General features: G+C 41.3%; 1 protein-coding gene and 1 long non-coding RNA gene across 3 annotated transcripts; both read left to right on the top strand.

Moving 5' to 3' along the window:
* The first annotated feature begins 2,709 nt into the window (after nt 1-2,709).
* On the top strand, nt 2,710-3,481 carry LOC115389329 (uncharacterized). The gene is made up of 3 exons (XR_003931570.1): nt 2,710-2,827; nt 3,074-3,154; nt 3,332-3,481. It is a non-coding gene; the product is annotated as an uncharacterized LOC115389329 (long non-coding RNA).
* A 3,068-nt stretch (nt 3,482-6,549) lies between these two features.
* Nucleotides 6,550-18,578, top strand: LOC115389322 (myosin heavy chain, fast skeletal muscle-like). Of its 2 annotated transcripts, none has more exons than XM_030092814.1 (39): nt 6,550-6,753; nt 6,827-6,970; nt 7,441-7,597; nt 7,819-7,846; nt 7,965-8,079; nt 8,156-8,248; nt 8,328-8,391; nt 8,482-8,580; nt 8,671-8,774; nt 8,988-9,126; nt 9,291-9,409; nt 9,509-9,658; nt 9,762-9,932; nt 10,016-10,322; nt 10,402-10,478; nt 10,953-11,040; nt 11,268-11,385; nt 11,464-11,587; nt 11,678-11,814; nt 12,526-12,781; nt 12,867-13,109; nt 13,196-13,372; nt 13,446-13,591; nt 13,682-13,772; nt 14,050-14,439; nt 14,538-14,664; nt 14,759-14,877; nt 14,973-15,169; nt 15,241-15,424; nt 15,503-15,668; nt 15,755-15,879; nt 16,002-16,310; nt 16,397-16,600; nt 16,686-16,811; nt 16,905-17,075; nt 17,324-17,428; nt 18,038-18,133; nt 18,225-18,356; nt 18,475-18,578. In XM_030092814.1, exons 1-39 carry the CDS (start codon nt 6,550-6,552, stop codon nt 18,493-18,495), a joined length of 5,823 nt encoding a protein of 1,940 aa, XP_029948674.1. In that variant the 3' UTR covers nt 18,496-18,578. The 2 variants fall into 2 exon arrangements, with proteins under 2 accessions (XP_029948674.1, XP_029948675.1); XM_030092815.1 differs by having other exon boundaries at nt 10,405-10,478; nt 18,475-18,495.
* Nucleotides 18,579-19,137: the final 559 nt, after the last annotated feature.

Raw genomic sequence — 19,137 nt, 5'->3', positions numbered from 1 at the left:
TTGAGACTCACCTTGAACGACACCAGGTAAATGCAGGGTTTCTGGTTCACTTCAGGATGTATGTCTTGGGTAGGGAAAAAAATGATCATTCACGGGTGATGCATTTCGGTTTTTTTGTTGTTGTTGTTTTGTTTTGTTTTCATAACATAAAAAAAACTTTCTGACCATGAAAATGATTGATTTAAAAAAATAACATTGGATTCACAACAATTTTTTGAAGCAGTATTTCAAACGTAGAAAGTGAATAAAACCTACCTTTGTTGGGTGCCTGTGCTTTGTGGCGGCCAGCTGTCCTTTTTATATAGAGTGATGGGAGCCCATCCCTTGTCTCCTTCTGTATTTGGTCATGTCACCCGAGGTTAGGCTTGTGAAGTGGGTCTTACCGCTGCCATTATACTTGAGAAAGGGCTTTGTGCCAGATCATTTGCATGTTTAGAGAATTTCAGGAATTAAGACATTGTTATATAACTATTTGAGATACTTTAGTAGTTGGTGTTTGTATAGATTACAACTCAAGGAAATAACATACAGATGTACAGTTACTGGTGTCTGTGTATGTTATTGTACATCCAAACAAGCTACAGATGTGAAGTTGGGTCAGAGTTTGAAGAGTTAAGTCAGTGACTACTTTCAGGCCAAAGGTATGACGGACATATCTTTTTTAATGCTCTCTGGCACAATAGCAGCCCCTTGCAATGCTGTGGAGAAGCTTTAAAAAGTCACTGATATACTGTTTCAGAGTCCTCACAAGTCAGAAATTATTAAAAAATGAAATGAGTGCCAGCAAGCTTTGAAGAAAGGGAAGGATTGCCAAGGGATTAGATGCCACAACAGTGCCAACAGCTGTTCTTATTCTTGTTCTTAAGGGATACACAAGGGAGACTGAGACAATCCCTATAAGTCCAGCAGCTGAGTGACAGACCTCACATCTCCTTCCTTTATGCTTCATAGATGACATTACTGAGAGGACTTCCTGTCAATAATGAAGTCCAGGATGCTTTTCTTGACTCTGTGGTTGTTCAAAGATGTTTTATTGTCTTAGATATCCATGAAAGATGCACACATACAAACATTTTTCGCGAGAGCATGGCCTGGAGCCAGCAGTTTAAAAGCTTGAGTGGCTGACCAGTTGACACTGTTTCCATTGGAATAGCAGATCAACTTACGACAGTGAATAAGAACAAGAAATTCTGAAGTGGTTACCCAGCAGATATAATGAGCCCCTGTCTTCCACAAACACGTGTTACTCGATACCTGCTTGGAAATCTTCTGTCTTATTAGGGCAAAACTCAAATATAGCCTTAGGCTTGTCGTGATGCTGAAGCCAAATGCCAAATGCTCAAGAGGCTTATTGTGTTTTTAAGGCCTTTGATCTACGTCTGTCATTTTCTTAGTTCGTCAAAGACCAACAACTGGACTCAGGATAATAAACCAAGGTGAGTGTTGACCAACATACCAGTTGATTGGTTGGATACAAAAGAGGAGCTTCAAAAGAGACCGTGTCCATATTTAAACTGTAAGTACTTTTATTTAAACTTTATTTTAAAGATTTTAACATATCTATCAATTGTGATTGTTACTTTCTCATCGACCAAAGGAAAATTTTTTGTCATATGTGCGTTCTGAACTGTGCTTGTTATCCAGAATCTTTGTGTAGGGTTTAATTTATGTTGCAATCATTCAGATTTTCATTCAAATTTCAAAACTAAAAAAATAGAATAGAAAACTAAACTTTAAACTTTAAACTTTAAACAGCACTAAAGTGGTTGCCTTGTGACTGTGCAGCCAGAGGCTTAAAAACCAGCATCGGGTTCATATCAGTGTTTCTGTTACATTTTTTTATAGCTGTCGTTCTCTGTTGCAATTCATACTAAAAGCAAAGTATTTTTTTCCTCGTAATTTCTCAGCTAAAGTTTACTATAGGAGGTCTTTACGAACTGCCGCTAATTGTGACCACAGTTAATATTGGGAGGATTGAGCTGTGTTTGTTAAAATGAGGTGTGAGTTCAGGGAGTCGGCGCCGTCTTGCAGCGGAGCTCAGGGATTAGCGTGAGATGGTGTAAACTAAGGGCTTGACCAGGAATCTCTGCACCATATGCTGTAACATGATATTCACACATTCATAGACGCTACATTTTACGTCATGGATCCACGTAAATTGTGTTTGAAATTTTGAATAAATACAATGATTAAGTGAAAGCGAGAGCTGATTTGACTTCGGGTGACCAGCTGATTCCTTAAGGTTACTTGGGGTGTTTGCATGATGTGCTGTCAGTTCCTGATGGTGCGAACAACTGAAAGAGTCTAAGTGTTGGAGGTGGAGGTCACTGCTATCCTATAAACACCAGATGGAGCCTCAAGTTGCAAAGGTGTAAACAAGTACTAATGTTTCCTGCTACTCTGTCAAGATCATCACGATCACACCACAAAACCAAATAGTTTCAATACAAGTTTTTATGAACATTTTTTTTTTAAATTCATGTAGATATGATTTGTAAATAAGCATAGTAGCATTTTTGAAAGATTAAACAAGTTGCAACTGATTTAAACAATCAATGGTCAGCACTCTCGGCTCACAGTGAGAAGGTTCAATTCCCGATTGGCTGCCTTTCTGTGTGGAGTTTTCATGTTCTCCCTGTGTGTGCCTGGGTTTCCTGTGGCTACTCCAGTTTGCTTACACAGTCCAAAAACATGCACCGTGGGTTCCTGAGCAAGATGACCCCCCCCAATCCCACCCCAGCCTCGTGCTGCCTGGCCGCCAACTGATGGGTCAATTTGGTGAAGAAGTTTCCCCAACAGGAAGAACACAGTATGACAGTATGAAAAAGTAAGTGATGATGCTCTATAAAACAATTTGGAAACTTATAATATGAGGTTTCCCATAACATCAAACTCTCTGCAAATGCTTTTTTTTTTGGACTTACCTGATGCTATGAACTAAACCTCAGGTGCCCATTAAGTTTTGTAAATGTTGATTACTTTGACAGAATTAAAAAAAAGTAAGTTAAAAAATGTTTAAGTACAAATGTGAGTGACTAATCATGCCCCCCCCCATGTTTTTTAACCTTCATAGGAGGCAGAGGAAAAAAGGCCTGATGGAGTTGGAGAATGAGCCACATGTCCTGTGGTCATTCATTGAAAGTTTTGACAGAAGGTACAAACTGCACTTCTTGATTCACATGCAAAACATTATTTTTCAGATTTAATTCAAAGAACTTAAAATTTCTTTTGTTCTAGGGCAATGCAGAACGCACTCAATGCTGCAGGGTGGCAATTCAAGTAACTGCTGTGATGGATTTTGCTTGTTTGTCTTTTTGTTTATGTTGCTCAGGATTGCAGAGCATTGGGAGGGTCAAAAGTGTCGAGATCCACCTGCCTGTAGACGACAGAGACCTAAAATAAGTCAGTATATGAATGCAACTATTGCTAAATATAAATGAGGATAAAGTGAGAAACAACAACAAAATAATTAACACTGACTGATGTTGTGGAGAGTCCAGGTTCAGATGGAATCACTTCTCATGTCATCGAAAAAAATTATTAAAAAGGTGTTAAAATTCATAAACTTTTACTAATATTGTAATATTGCAAAACTCTTAAAAAGACACTGCCTTGGCCCGTAGAAGTTCACAGTCTTCACCTTCATGTCACTGTGATTGAACACTGTTTCACATTTTGAATGTCTTCCTTATCTTTTCTTTCAAATGGCAGAATTTGGGATCTAAAACATAGTGATGCTGTTATCTCTGCAGTTTGCTTGAGCGGTATTTTTCAAGGTTATTTGTTGATCAGTGTATCCTTTTCAGACAGACAGCAGACTTATGAGAGTTAAATTAAGCTTAGAATCACACTTTCAGTCTGTCTCTGTTCAGAGACTTCTACAAATCTGGGAAGTTAATTTCTATACAAATGTACAAGTAACATTTTTGCACGAATGTCCTCTGTGATGAGACATTGTATATAAGATTCTTTGCAAATATAAAACATCCATGTAACTGAGACCAAACATCAACTGCATGAAAGCATACAGTGGTCATGTGCAGTGCCTTCATTTTGGCCAGGTAGCGACACTATTACACTGTCTCCTCTTCAAATACCCCATCCAATATCAGAGTTTCTCATACATTTACACCAATTTCCCTGTTTTTTATTATTATTATTATTATTTTTTTAGATTAAGACAAATAGATTTCAGTCAACAGTTTTTAAATCGGAGACTCTTAAAGCATAAGATGATACAATCAATACACAGACATTCCTTTAGAGTCCATCAGTTTTCAGTTATCAGTCAATAACACATAGGATGACAATATATAAACAAGTACAGCAAATTTCACAAAGGAAAACAACAACAGTGGGCATCCATATGTATATTTAAGTATTCCACTTACCTGAGCTCTTCACTCAGTAATATGACTCACATAAGTTCATCCAGCCCCACATCACCTCCAGAAAACAACCCCTCCTCCTTCGTCTCTCTCTTCTGCTCCTTTTCTTGCTCTGACTTCAATTTCTCCTGAACACAAGCCTAAATGCACACAAGAGAGACACAAAGTTCTCAGTGTGCTGCCCAACACCTGCATGAGATGTTGAATTTATTATACACACAAGACAATTTGCTCCAAAAGAATTCCAAAATTTGGTTTTCAACAAACCAAAAGAAAAAAAAAGCATCAACAACTTGCTAATGTGTTTTCAGTCAGGCAAACATTTTGAAGCTGCTGATCAGCAAAATTTTAAGGAAGTGGTATTGTAGGTAAAATTAAAGGCACATGAACAAAACTAAAAAAAAAATGAGAACGGCATGCATGGTGCAAGGTGAGTCTGACCCCCCCCCCCCCCCCCCCCCCCCCCCCCCCACACACACACACACACACACACACACACACACACACACACACACAAACATGATTAGGAGGCACAACATTTTCCAACTTTCCAGATTACCTTGCATTCCTAATTTGTTTTTCAATCAAAGCAGTGGCAAATACAACATAACATGTACAGACCTTCATCACACAAGGGAAGACAGAGGTCCCAGTTTAATATAGATATGTCACTTCAAGTCTGTCATTGTTCTTGTAGCTCAAATACATCAGTTTCAATTAGTTAACACAAAAAGAGTAAATAAGAAAATAGGAGTTGCCCATGACTTTCTCACTTTAAGCTCATGAGGTCATATGATCCTCATCATCATCATCATCATCACTGCAATGACAGATTGAATTGAATTTTCCTCTCTAAACTATAAACTTTAAACAACTGCAACCATGTACTCTCATTTAAATATACATTTTATGACATTATACTGAAAGCATGAATCCAGTTAGTTTTTTACACATAATAAACAACAGCAGCAGCAGCATGCACCGACCGCACCGACAGAATTTCAGAAATAGCAACAAACTTAGAGATAGAGCAGTACTTACCATAGCACTGAACTTACTTCTAATGGACTTGATGAGTTTATGAGCTACTCATAATACTGATGGTCAGGAACACAGCAATTCCCAGCCTGGGCATTTTTCTGGTGTGCTCGGTAACTAGATGCTGAAAAATATCTGGCGTGTAATTAACTGAAGCATTCAGTGCATTTGTCAACAATTGCGATAGCGAGAGCCCGGGCGTTCATTAGCTGAAGGCTATATTTGCGCTCGGTCCTAATAAGACGGTACGGAACGCTCAGACATATTGGATTTCACTTTTTATTGCAACATAATCTTTCCACAAGAGAATACGTTCATCTTAAGTGTCCTCTTTATTTGGAAAGAAAGCACAACAGTATAATGGTCCATAATGGGATCCGAAAATAGTATGAACTTAACACTTGAGCATATGTTCATGACATGTTTAAAAAGAATGCCGCTGCCAAAGATTTGCTTCAAATGTTCCAGGTCCCTGGGCAGATGGACAAAACAGTACTGTAAAAAGAGTTTGTGATCTGAGCATACAGGACCTTAAAGAAAAAAAAAAAAACATCATTTCCCTCAATAGCATATAATTTCTCAATAATGTACTAATGTCAGAATTAGTTTTGGACATAACACATAACTCATTATAAGATCCAGTATAACATTATATATTTGGAGATAAAATCTACAATTACAGCTCATTTGTTTTTTTAGGTCCTGTTTAGGACTTAGAGAAGAAATTGTGTGAAGTGGTTTCATTGAATGTTTTGCAGGATAAGGTAACACCATCTGTTATTATGAGCTGGGAACACCCGCCCAGTCTGAGACGTTCAATGACCTTAATAGGCGGACTGTTCCTTCATGGTGTCCAGAGATTTCAGTATAAAAGGCATCCTCCCGGGCTCTGCAGAAGCTTTGGGTTGACGGGCTCTTCAGAAAGGTACGTTTTCTGTCCTGCTAGACTTTGATCTGGATGCTCAAGAAAATATTTTGATATGTTCACATATTTCTCTTTTGCAGTATCCAATCCGTAACCGCCTCATTTGGCAAGAAAAAGGTAAGTGGCCGTCAATACAACTAGAGATACATTAAAATGATGTATTTCCCATTGAGTTTATTTTATTTTTGCAGAGGCATCATGAGCGGGGACGCGGAAATGGAGTGTTTTGGCCCCGCGGCCATATACCTCCGGAAACCTGAAAGAGAGAGGATTGAAGCTCAGAACACTCCTTTTGATGCCAAAACGGCTTACTTTGTGTCTGAGCCCAATGAGATGTATCTGAAAGGGAAACTGGTGAAGAAGGAGGGAGGCAAAGCCACAGTTGAAACTCTGAGTGGAAAGGTATGCAGAAATTATTTAAAAAAATTTCTGCAGATTGGAAGCACAGAATGAATTTGTCACTCTTTTGGTGTAGACTTTGACGGTGAAGGAGGATGAAGTCTTCCCCATGAACCCGCCGAAGTTCGACAAGATTGAGGACATGGCCATGATGACCCACCTCAGTGAGCCCTCTGTGCTGTACAACCTCAAAGAGCGCTATGCAGCATGGATGATCTACGTGAGTCTGACTTGGTCGAATCATCAGTGAATGAAGTTTCTCAGAACTCCATGAAAATGTACATTATGAACAATCCTATCCCAAACTGAGTGGTTCTGATTACTCAACTGTATGATAGTCATCCAGAAAGTTTAAGAGGTTACTGAAAGGTTAGTTGTAAGTAGGGCACATAAACCAAATTTGAGCCCAGATGAGAATCCAGAGGACATAATCGGTGTCTTTAGTCACTGCCACAGTTAGGCTTTTTGCTCGGTTTCAGTGGAGCTGTGGGGTCATCGTATGTCATTTACAAGCCCAGCTCATTTGTCAGATGTCAGAGTCAGAGGGTAATTTAGGAACACTCAGGCGGGTCAGAGCCCCACCGAAACACTTAAACACTTCTGGCATCAAGGCCGCAGCAGCAGATCCAAAAAGTCTGCTGGGTTTCTGACTTCACTGTGTTGACATCTCCTCTCTTCTTCCTCAAACAGACCTACTCTGGGCTGTTCTGCGTCACTGTCAACCCCTACAAGTGGCTCCCAGTGTACGATTCAGTGGTTGTTAGTGGATACAGAGGCAAGAAGAGGATTGAGGCTCCACCCCACATCTTCTCCATCTCTGATAACGCCTATCAGTTCATGCTCCAAGGTATTTATCAGTGGACTGATCTACAATACATCATGCATAATATACACTGACCTGCAGGTCTCTGAAACAATTCAGTCTTTGCAAGAATGAGTTTAGATTTTTTCCACAATAGCTTATTGAGAAAAACCTGCAACTACTGAAAACAATTTTATTATAATGTAAATAATTCATCATGCATGATTCATCCAATCCAATGTGCTCAAACGCTGTTCTTTCAACAGATCGTGAGAATCAGTCAATCCTGATCACGTAAGTCAGAATGATAGCACTATTAATGTACTGGCATTGATCTGATTCTTTCTACATTGTGCTTAAAACTTATTTCAACTTACACAAAACTCTGGGTCTTTATCGTTTTGCATCCCAGCGGAGAATCTGGTGCTGGAAAGACTGTCAACACCAAACGTGTCATCCAGTACTTTGCGACAATCGCAGTTGCTTCAGGCAAGAAAACTACCGAGAGTGCTCCTGGAAAAATGCAGGTGAATAATGTTCTTTACCTCACTAAGACCCAGAATTCAATCCGAAAAATACAAATATGTATGATTCAATTCCAAGGGGTCCCTGGAAGATCAAATCATTGCAGCCAACCCACTGCTGGAAGCTTATGGTAACGCCAAGACTGTGAGGAATGACAACTCGTCCCGCTTTGTGAGTGCTTATTTTTTATTTCAAATGGTTCAGAAACAACAAGACATTCTGACTTTAACCCCACTCATCTTCTCAATAGGGTAAATTCATCAGAATCCATTTTGGTACAACTGGGAAGTTGGCCTCAGCTGATATTGAAACATGTAAGATCTCAAATAATTAAGCCAAAGTCAAAAGTCGTTTCTGTCATTTCACATTAACATTCACATTCTTTCTGATTCATTGCTCAACAGATCTGCTGGAGAAGTCTCGAGTGACCTTCCAGCTGTCTGCTGAGAGGAGCTATCACATCTTCTACCAGCTCACAACAGGCCACAAGCCTGAGCTCCTGGGTGAGCAACACAAATATCTGATTATATGCATTCTTGCTTCAACTGAATCTGATTCATACGATCTGATATTTTTAAAATGTTGCTTTGTAGAGGCTCTTCTGATCACCACCAACCCTTATGACTATCCCATGATCAGTCAGGGTGAAATCACCGTCAAGAGTATTGATGACGTTGAAGAATTTGTCGCCACTGATGTGAGTCAATGTGTCAATTTGCAACTTTGAATGAAAATGTATTTGCAAATGCTTCAAGGGTTCAGTAGACATACTTTATACTTTGTACTCTTCCCTAGAGAACCTGTGAAGAAACAATAATAAAGTAAACTTCTGTATTTAATTGTGAGCAATTTCTGAACTGATGGCAAAAAACCAAATTATGCTACTATAATGTTTTTGATTGTTTTTCAGACTGCGATTGACATCTTAGGATTCAACGCAGAGGAGAAAATAGGCATTTACAAGCTGACTGGAGCTGTGATGCATCACGGAAACATGAAGTTCAAGCAGAAGCAGCGAGAGGAGCAGGCTGAGCCCGATGGCACTGAGGGTAACAATTACTATAGCTTTCTTTGGAAACCAATAATAATCACATCAGCTTGTTTGCTGAGTTTAGTTTTTCTTAATAAAACAAGTCATATAGAATAACTCCATCTATTTAGTACTGAAGATTCTAGCATTGTCGCCAACTTTTACTTTTGTGGTATTCATCAGTTGCTGATAAAATCGCATACCTCATGGGCCTGAACTCTGCTGACATGCTCAAGGCTTTGTGCTACCCAAGAGTCAAGGTTGGCAATGAAATGGTGGTTAAAGGTCAAACCGTGCCACAGGTAAATAACAGTATAACAATTTAAGGTCATCTATCAAAACATAACAACAAATCGGTATTCAATATGGAGAACTAAAGGTCCACTATAATGTTTCTCCAGGTGAACAATGCAGTGATGGCTCTTTCCAAGTCTGTCTATGAGAAGATGTTCTTGTGGATGGTGGTCAGAATCAATGAGATGCTGGATACCAAACAGCCAAGAAACTTTTTCATTGGTGTCCTGGACATCGCTGGCTTTGAAATCTTTGATGTGAGTAAATTGCATAACGCACTTCTATACCAACACAGTAAATGGCACTGTACGCTTTATTTTTAACACCCTCACTAATATTTTTGCATCTAAATGTCACTAGTTCAACAGCTTGGAGCAGCTGTGCATCAACTTCACCAACGAAAAGCTGCAACAGTTCTTCAACCACCACATGTTCGTCCTGGAGCAGGAAGAGTACAAGAAAGAGGGAATTGAATGGGAGTTTATTGACTTTGGTATGGACTTGGCTGCTTGCATTGAGCTTATCGAGAAGGTGAGCAACGTTTGACATGTTCACAAAATAATGAAAGCAAAGAGTTTGCTGCCTTAAACAACAATTTTATTTCTACTTGTCAGCCAATGGGCATCTTCTCCATCCTAGAAGAGGAGTGCATGTTCCCCAAGGCATCAGACACCACCTTCAAGAACAAACTGTATGATCAGCATCTTGGAAAAAGTGCCCCCTTCCAGAAACCAAAACCTGCCAAAGGCAAGGCTGAGGCGCATTTCGCTCTGGTGCACTATGCTGGCACTGTTGACTACAACGTTATGGGCTGGCTGGACAAGAACAAGGACCCCCTGAATGACTCCGTGGTTCAGCTCTACCAGAAGTCTTCAGTCAAGCTGTTGGCCTTCCTGTATGCATCTCATGCCTCAGCGGATGGTAAATATGCTATAAGAATTAAATACTTTGTATGAAGTAAAAAAAATATTCAATCTGGTAAAATGGCGAATGTCTTTAGCAGATGCCAAAGGTGGAAAGAAAGGTGGAGGAAAGAAGAAGGGTGGTTCCTTCCAAACGGTCTCAGCTCTTTTCAGGGTAACTTTTATTCCTCCTTTTAGAATCTATTGTGATTTATTGTATCCAAGTGCTTATCGATGCTAAGAGAACCTGGTTTACACAGTGAACATGAATGTAGTGACATCCTGGGTTTGTATAGTTGAAGCAGGACACACACTTAAGTGAAAGCTTTTGCAAATGACACAACTAATAAAAAGCCCTTTGTTGTAAGAGGATGAATTTATAATGACTACTGATTTTTAAACTGATCATCTGTGAAATATATGAGAGTAAAACTTCCATAAAGTCACAACAAAAACTGTTAAGCTGATTGACACCAGCCCGTTTTTGTCATTCAATGCACTCACTTGTGTAGACCGAAATGTATGAATATTAAATCTGCATAATACGGAGTTCATGTCATTTAAAGTTTGAAAGGTCGAGGATATTATTATCATGCAAATGTAAGATGGTAATGGTGATTAAAATCTTGAATGTTTTGTCTTTCCACAGGAAAACCTTGGCAAGCTCATGACCAACTTGAGGAGCACACACCCACACTTTGTACGTTGTTTGATTCCCAATGAAAGCAAAACACCAGGTTGGTCTTTTGTTTTTCTCCAAAAGTCTCACATTGTCCACAACAGTGTAGATGATCAAGATTTCTGTTGTTTGTTTTCCATTTTTACCCTATACAAACCCATTTCATTCATGTCCTTCAGTTTATCTACTGTATGATCTGTCGTATTTATTTATTCTGTCTGTAAATTACAAGTAAAGTTCTTACTGTACCACTGATTTCTCTCACTGTTTTTTTTCCTGCTCTAGGTCTGATGGAGAACTTCCTGGTCATCCACCAGCTGAGGTGTAACGGTGTGCTGGAAGGCATCAGGATCTGCAGGAAAGGCTTCCCCAGCAGAATCCTCTACGGTGACTTCAAGCAGAGGTGCGGTGGCTTAACTTAATCCTTTCAAACCAAGGATGTGGATTCTGGCAGGTTTTAGATCTTATACATGTTTTTCAGGTACAAAGTACTGAATGCCAGTGTCATCCCTGAGGGACAGTTCATCGACAATAAGAAGGCCTCAGAGAAACTGCTGGGATCTATCAATGTTGACCACTCTCAGTACAAGTTTGGTCACACAAAGGTAAGTTGTTTGCAAGCTAAGAATTTGAAAATGTAGTTAAACTTGTGGGCATTTCCAGTCAGGAAATCATTTTTTTCTCTCTTCATAAAGGTGTTCTTCAAAGCTGGCCTGCTGGGAACTCTGGAGGAGATGAGAGATGAAAAACTGGTTGAGCTGGTCACAATGCTTCAGGCTCTCTGCAGGGCGTACGTCATGAGGAGGGAGTTCGTCAAGATGATGGAAAGAAGGCAAGCTTCTTAAAACTGGATGTTTCACAGGTTTAGCTTTTTGATAACAAAAATAAACTTCAGGTCTCATAAAATTGTTGTCAGATCAGGGTTTATCGGCTTCTGGAAATTGCACCAGAGCAGACTGCGGTGATATTCCTCATCATAATATCCTAAAAGGGTTTAGTGCATGTTCAAAGTTATTGTTTCTAAATCACAACTGAAAGGCCGTTTGTGCTTTGAAATTGTTGCATTTTCTGAACAATGAAAATAGTTCAGTACTGCAGGCACTGCTTAGCCCAGTCTGACGGTGCAGTGGTGCAGTGAGACTATGTTTGGCAATTTAATGGATATTTTAATGGATGAATGTCCAAAACGACACGCTTGGAATTTTCATCATGTGAGTTGTTTGAGATAATTATTTTCCTAAAATACAAATAATAGGACCTGTTCTTGTTTGCTTGAGTTAGATGTGGTTTAATTGTTAAACTACTCCTGTTGTAGTCATATTTTTGGCATGAAATGGAGTTTCTACACATGTCCTTCTTTATGCAGTCAGTTAATCTTTTTCATTAAACAAGAAAGAGGTGTATGTCCTTGTGACAGTGTATTGAATCTATGACTCAAAAGGCTGTCACTTGACAGTTTGGCACTGCTGTGCTCCTTCTTAAATTTGTTTCAAAGAATGAGAGAAAATAAGTGAAACATGCTTTCTGTGCTTCACGTCCTCAGGGAATCCATCTTCTCCATTCAGTACAACGTCCGCTCGTTCATGAACGTCAAAACTTGGCCGTGGATGAAGCTGTACTTCAAGATCAAGCCTCTGCTGAAGAGTGCAGAGACTGAGAAGGAGATGTCCCAAATGAAAGAGGAATTTGAAAAGACCAAAGAGGAGCTGGCAAAGGCTCTGGCCAAGAAGAAGGAACTCGAGGAGAAGATGGTTACTCTGCTGCAGGAGAAGAATGACTTGCAACTCCAAATCGCATCTGTAGGTTGAATAAAAGGAGGAACTATATATTCCAGAGACCTGGATTGTTCAAGTAGATTATCTCACTGTTTTCTTGTCCATGTAGGAAGGTGAAAACCTTGCAGATGCAGAGGAAAGGTGTGAGGGCCTCATCAAAGCAAAAATCCAACTGGAGGCTAAAGTCAAAGAGGCAAGTGAGCGGCTGGAGGATGAGGAGGAAATAAACGCTGAACTGACTGCAAAGAAGAGGAAGCTGGAGGACGAGTGCTCTGAGCTGAAGAAAGACATCGATGACTTGGAGCTCACCCTGGCCAAAGTGGAGAAGGAGAAACATGCCACCGAGAACAAGGTCAGTGTGTCATTCACCTAATTTTAAAGCCAGATCCTTGCAAAAATACAACAACCACTTATGTAAAGACTGTATCTCCCTTATAGGTTAAAAACCTGGTTGAAGAAATGGCTGCTCAAGATGAGACCATTGCCAAGTTAACCAAAGAGAAGAAGGCCCTCCAGGAATCCCATCAGCAGCTCCTCGATGATCTGCAGGCAGAGGAAGACAAAGTCAACACTCTGACCAAAGCCAAGACCAAGCTGGAGCAGCAAGTGGACGACGTGAGTGACTCACTCTAAATGGAACAGTACAGCATTGACATCACTGTACTCATGACCCTGTCTGCGATGCTAGATTGAAGGTTCCCTGGAGCAAGAGAAGAAGCTTCGAATGGATCTCGAGCGTTCTAAAAGAAAGCTGGAAGGTGATTTGAAGCTGGCACAAGAAACCATCATGGATCTTGAAAATGAAAAGCAGCAGAGCGAAGAGAAATTAAAGAAGTGAGTAGAAAACAAATCCTCAGTCACACCTTAATCGATCTCATGATAGTAGTGTAGATCTGACTTTTTTTTTAATTTACACTTTTAAAGGAGGGACTTTGAGATCAGCCAACTTCTCAGCAAGATAGAAGACGAGCAAACTCTTGGTGTTCAGCTTCACAAGAAAATCAAGGAACTGCAGGTGATCTGCAAGTACTGCATGTGCTTGAGCTGTGTGGGTGGAATTTTTGCTCAATGCCCTTATTTGAAATGTACATTTGGAGATATCTTTCCTATGAAAGGAGGCACTGGGAGATACATAGAAAATATAGTTGTGGATCATTCTGTTGGAAAAAAAATACTCATGAACAATCAGCAACACAAAAAGGAAACTCTTGTTGAGTTTCATTTCAAGGGAAAGTATTTTAAAGATTAGATGTGGAGTTTAAACTATTATTCATGTTTTCACTAAACGTCAGGCTCGCATTGAGGAGCTGGAGGAGGAGATCGAGGCTGAGAGAGCTGCTCGAGCCAAGGTGGAGAAGCAAAGGTCTGACCTCTCCAGGGAACTGGAGGAGATCAGCGAGAGGCTCGAAGAAGCTGGAGGAGCAACGTCTGTTCAGATCGAGATGAACAAGAAGCGCGAGGCCGAGTTCCACAAGCTGCGCCGTGATCTTGAAGAATCCACCCTGCAGCACGAGGCCACCGCCGCCGCTCTCCGCAAGAAGCAGGCCGACACTGTGGCAGAGCTGGGAGAGCAGATCGATAACCTCCAGAGGGTCAAACAGAAGCTGGAGAAAGAGAAAAGCGAATACAAGATGGAGATTGATGATCTCAGCAGCAACATGGAGTCTGTTGCTAAGGCAAAAGTAAAATTAACAGAGAGTTCCTGAATGTGAATTATCAGAATTATGTGTTCAGAACATGGTAACAGGGTGAGTTTCACACACTTATGCTGTTTCTTTAGGGTAACATGGAGAAAATGTGCCGGTCTCTTGAGGATCAACTGAGTGAGTTGAAGACTAAGAACGAGGAACATGTGCGTCAGCTGAACGAGTTCAATACTCAAAGATCCAGACTGATGACTGAAAATGGTGAGTTTAGAGTCTGAGAGTAAAACTGAAGTCTCGCTGACATTACCCTGAAAATTCATGTTCAAACAATGTTAAATTAAATTTTTCTTTTCAGGCGAAATTGGTCGTCAGCTGGAAGAAAAAGAGTCTCTGGTTTCACAGCTTTCGAGGGGGAAACAAGCCTTTATTCATCAGATTGAAGAGCTGAAAAGACACCTTGAGGAAGAAGTGAAGGTACCATGTTGATCTCTTATTTCATACGGTAACAAAAGACAAAATGTGTTTCTTGATAACCAAATGTGAAACCTTTGATTCCATCTGCTCATCAGGCGAAGAACGCCCTGGCTCACGCCGTCCAGTCGGCTCGTCATGACTGTGACCTGCTCAGAGAGCAGTACGAGGAGGAGCAGGAGGCCAAAGCTGAGCTGCAGCGCTCACTGTCCAAGGCCAATAGCGAAGTGGCTCAGTGGAGAACCAAATATGAGACTGATGCCATTCAGCGCACCGAGGAACTGGAGGAAGCAAAGTAGGCTTCATCATTTCATTGATTTGATTGAACGCGATTGAGCAGTTGCTCATCATGACGTGTTTTTGCAGGAAAAAGCTCGCCCAGCGTCTTCAGGATGCAGAGGAGTCCATCGAGGCTGTGAATGCAAAATGTGCCTCTCTGGAAAAAACCAAACAGAGGCTGCAGGGTGAAGTGGAGGACCTGATGATCGATGTGGAGAGAGCAAACGCACTCGCTGCCACTCTGGACAAGAAGCAGAGGAACTTTGACAAGGTACTACTTTGAGGCACTGCTGAATAAAATAGGCATGAAGGAGAAAAAGAAAATCTAAATATGTCTTCAAACCTTCAGGTTCTTGCAGAATGGAAGCAGAAGTACGAAGAGAGCCAGGCTGAGCTGGAGGGAGCTCAGAAGGAGGCTCGATCTCTCAGCACTGAAATGTTCAAGCTGAAGAACTCCTATGAAGAAACTCTGGATCACCTGGAGACTCTGAAGAGGGAGAACAAGAATCTGCAACGTGAGATGAGATATAATGAGAATATAAGCATAACATTATGTCCTACATGTTTGTAAATTTTGTGTTTTGTTTTGCTGTCTGAACAGAGGAAATCAGTGATCTGACTGAACATCTTGGCGAATCTGGAAAGACGATTCATGAACTGGAGAAAGGAAAGAAGACAGTAGAAATTGAGAAAGTAGAAGTCCAAACTGCACTGGAAGAGGCAGAGGTACTAAAATCAACAACTTTGCAAAGATAAACACAAATGCAAAACTGTAACAAAACAACATGGATGTTTGCCCCCAGTTCATAATTCTTAAATCTGAAAAAAACTGGCACGTGATTTTTCAGGCCACCCTGGAGCACGAGGAGTCAAAGATTCTTCGAATCCAGTTGGAGCTCACTCAGGTCAAAGGTGAAATCGACAGGAAACTTGCAGAAAAGGATGAAGAGATTGAACAGATCAAGAGGAACAGCCAGAGGGTGATTGAGTCTATGCAGACCACCCTGGATGCTGAGGTCAGGAGCAGGAACGACGCCCTGAGAGTCAAGAAGAAGATGGAGGGAGACCTCAACGAGATGGAGATCCAGCTGAGCCACGCCAACCGCCAGGCCGCTGAAGCCCAGAAACAGCTGAGAAACGTGCAGGGACAGCTCAAGGTCTGAAATGTGAAGAAACAAAAAACCCTAACAAGTCTCAAACAGTCACGGAATGATGATCATGATTAATATTGTCTCAAATCCAGGATGCCCAGCTGCACCTTGATGAAGCCATCAGAAGTCATGCCGAAATGAAGGAGCAGGTTGCGATGGTGGAGCGCAGGAACAACCTGATGATGGCTGAGATCGAGGAGCTGAGAGTTGCTCTGGAGCAGACCGAGAGAGGCCGCAAAGTAGCAGAGCAGGAGCTGGTGGATGCCAGCGAGCGTGTGGGCCTGCTGCACTCTCAGGTACCGGAGGACGACTAGTTTAATGTTTCAAGCTTCTTAGTGCGCTGAGTCTCACTGTGGCTCCTGTAAAATCTTGTTTTCGCAGAATACCAGCCTGATCAACACCAAGAAGAAGCTGGAGGCTGACCTCATACAGGTTCAGGGTGAAGTGGAGGATTCTGTCCAGGAAGCGAGAAATGCTGAAGAAAAGGCGAAGAAGGCCATCACTGACGTGAGTCACGCTTATATGTTATGAATATGTTCTGAATGACTTCTTTCTGTTGGTCATTCAGTGAACGAACTAATTTACAATTGACACGTGCAGGCTGCCATGATGGCTGAGGAGCTGAAGAAAGAGCAGGACACCAGCGCTCATCTGGAGAGGATGAAGAAGAACCTGGAGGTGACTGTGAAGGACCTGCAGCACCGCCTGGACGAAGCTGAAAGTCTGGCCATGAAGGGCGGCAAGAAGCAGCTCCAGAAACTGGAGGCCAGGGTAATTATTACATGTCTTTCATTGAGTTTCCTCCATATTCCTGTACTTTTGCATATGAGGCCACTAAAAGATCTTCTTGTCTTACTCTGACAGTGGTTGAAATTGTCCCAAAAAAATATTTATATATTTTTATTTGAAGGACTGAGTGAATAGTTTTTCACTGAATCGCTTTTACTGAATAATTTCAATTACCATTTTGGCAAAATATGACCTTTCAATCCATAAAAATTGTGTTTCTTCTACTCAAGGTGCGGGAGCTCGAGAGCGAGGTGGACGCCGAGCAGAGACGAGGAGCTGAAGCTGTGAAAGGTGTCAGAAAATACGAACGGAGAGTGAAGGAGCTGACTTATCAGGTACAGGGTCTCTTTTATCATGTATTTATACACACAATATGTATTTCTGTTTGTGTAAGTCGTCTCATCTCTTCTGCTCCTAACAAGCTTGATGTAGAATAAACTTCAAACCCCTAGAGGGCATGTACCACCGCCATATCCCTGCTCCTTCAGCTTGATTTACTGAGCGGTGCAGACAGCTACAGGACTAAAAATAAAACCTTGTTGTGAGTAAAAAAAAAAAAAAAAAAAAAAAAAAGATTTAACTATGTGCTTATATTAGTATGCCACATGTAGAGTTGTGAAAAAGATTTTCAGTTGAGAATAAAAGGGAGCTCTGGAGCAGCTTGATTGACAGAGATAGGCGAGATCAGCCCGTGCTGCTCTGAAAGCGATATGTGCGGCTGGAGGGACTCACGCTTCCCTGCTGTAACTCATAGCTTAAGTGTTGGCAGCGTGCGTGCTTGTTGCTGCTCTTGTCATCACTCAATCTAAAGTTGCTTCGCTGCTGTGAAGATGAAAGTTGGAGCGTTTTGTAGACTTTGAAGTGGCTTTGAAGGTAAAACAGGAGCGGACGAAGGAGACATGTAGAGGCAGTCTCAAACACACTGTGCTGGGTGTCTCCTCCAGACTGAGGAGGACAAGAAAAATGTCGCTCGACTTCAGGATCTGGTGGACAAGCTGCAGCTGAAAGTGAAATCCTACAAGAGGCAGTCCGAGGAAGCTGTAAGTGTGAGATATTCAGCATTGTGCTGAAAGATTTCATGATCCGGGAACTGGACCACGGGTTGAACGTCACACTGCTGGAACCTTTCAGGAGGAGCAGGCCAACACTCACCTGACCAGGTACAGGAAGGTGCAGCACGAGCTGGAGGAGGCTCAGGAGCGGGCGGACATCGCCGAGTCGCAGGTCAACAAGCTCAGAGCCAAGAGCCGTGACATCGGCAGGGTATGAGCACTTTTAATTCTGTTTTATTAATCGCAAGCTTTTATGATAACCTCATGACAGATTATTATTAGATAATATGCTTGATGTCCTAACTCCTCATATCTGTTGTCTTTTAAAGGGAAAAGACGCCGAAGAATGAACATCCGCGTGGATAAGACACGGCACAAGAAGTCATAAAATATGATCTTTTTTGTCAAGTGTGTTACAAGAAATAAACCAAAGCAAAGCAAATATTTGCTCTGTGGGGCTTTATTTGATGATGTTTGGGGGAATATTTGGGTGAAATGGTTTTCTCAGGCTTTGTCAGTGTCTGTGTGGTGTTTAGAAAATACAATTTAAAAAAAAAAAAAAAAAAAAAAATCAGGATGTTGTCCAAAAATAGTTTGCCCCCACAGATGAACTGACTGTCTCCTCATCCAAAGAAAAGAACATAAAGCCAGTGACATGAATAGAAACGTGATTATCCAGTCTCAGAAGTCAGGCAGATCATTTAAAGTTTATGAGAAAAACAGAAATCTCCACTCAGGCATGCATCATTATCCAGAATAACTGACTGTCAACTGACGTGTCTTATCGCTCACAAGTCCTTGGGGTTACCATAGCTGTGAATCTTTGCCTTGCGGCGATAATGTTACTGACAGTCTGGTGGCCCCGACAGTTTTTTTTTGCGTGCCTGAAAACATATGTCACGAAGTGTCAAGCCAGCGAGCCGTGACGAAAATAGAACGATAAGTGACCCGTGACACACAGTGAGTCTTCTGCCCCGTCCAACCCACATGTT

This window comes from Salarias fasciatus, chromosome 5 (genome assembly GCF_902148845.1).
Source record: "Salarias fasciatus chromosome 5, fSalaFa1.1, whole genome shotgun sequence".
NCBI classification, from domain to species: domain Eukaryota; kingdom Metazoa; phylum Chordata; class Actinopteri; order Blenniiformes; family Blenniidae; genus Salarias; species Salarias fasciatus.
Note: the sequence above shows the minus strand (reverse complement) of the source record. Positions and strands in the feature narration are given on the sequence as shown.

What these genes read in the sequence shown, in the direction of transcription:
- LOC115389322 (XM_030092814.1), top strand. Translation starts at nt 6,550, where the DNA reads ATGAGCGGGGACGCGGAAATGGAGTGTTTTGGCCCCGCGGCCATATAC. An exon ending in GGAGAACAAGAATCTGCAAC is followed by an intron (nt 15,669 to 15,754) that starts GTGAGATGAGAT and finishes CTGTCTGAACAG; the next exon opens with AGGAAATCAGTGATCTGACT. An exon ending in AGAGGCAGTCCGAGGAAGCT is followed by an intron (nt 18,134 to 18,224) that starts GTAAGTGTGAGA and finishes GGAACCTTTCAG; the next exon opens with GAGGAGCAGGCCAACACTCA.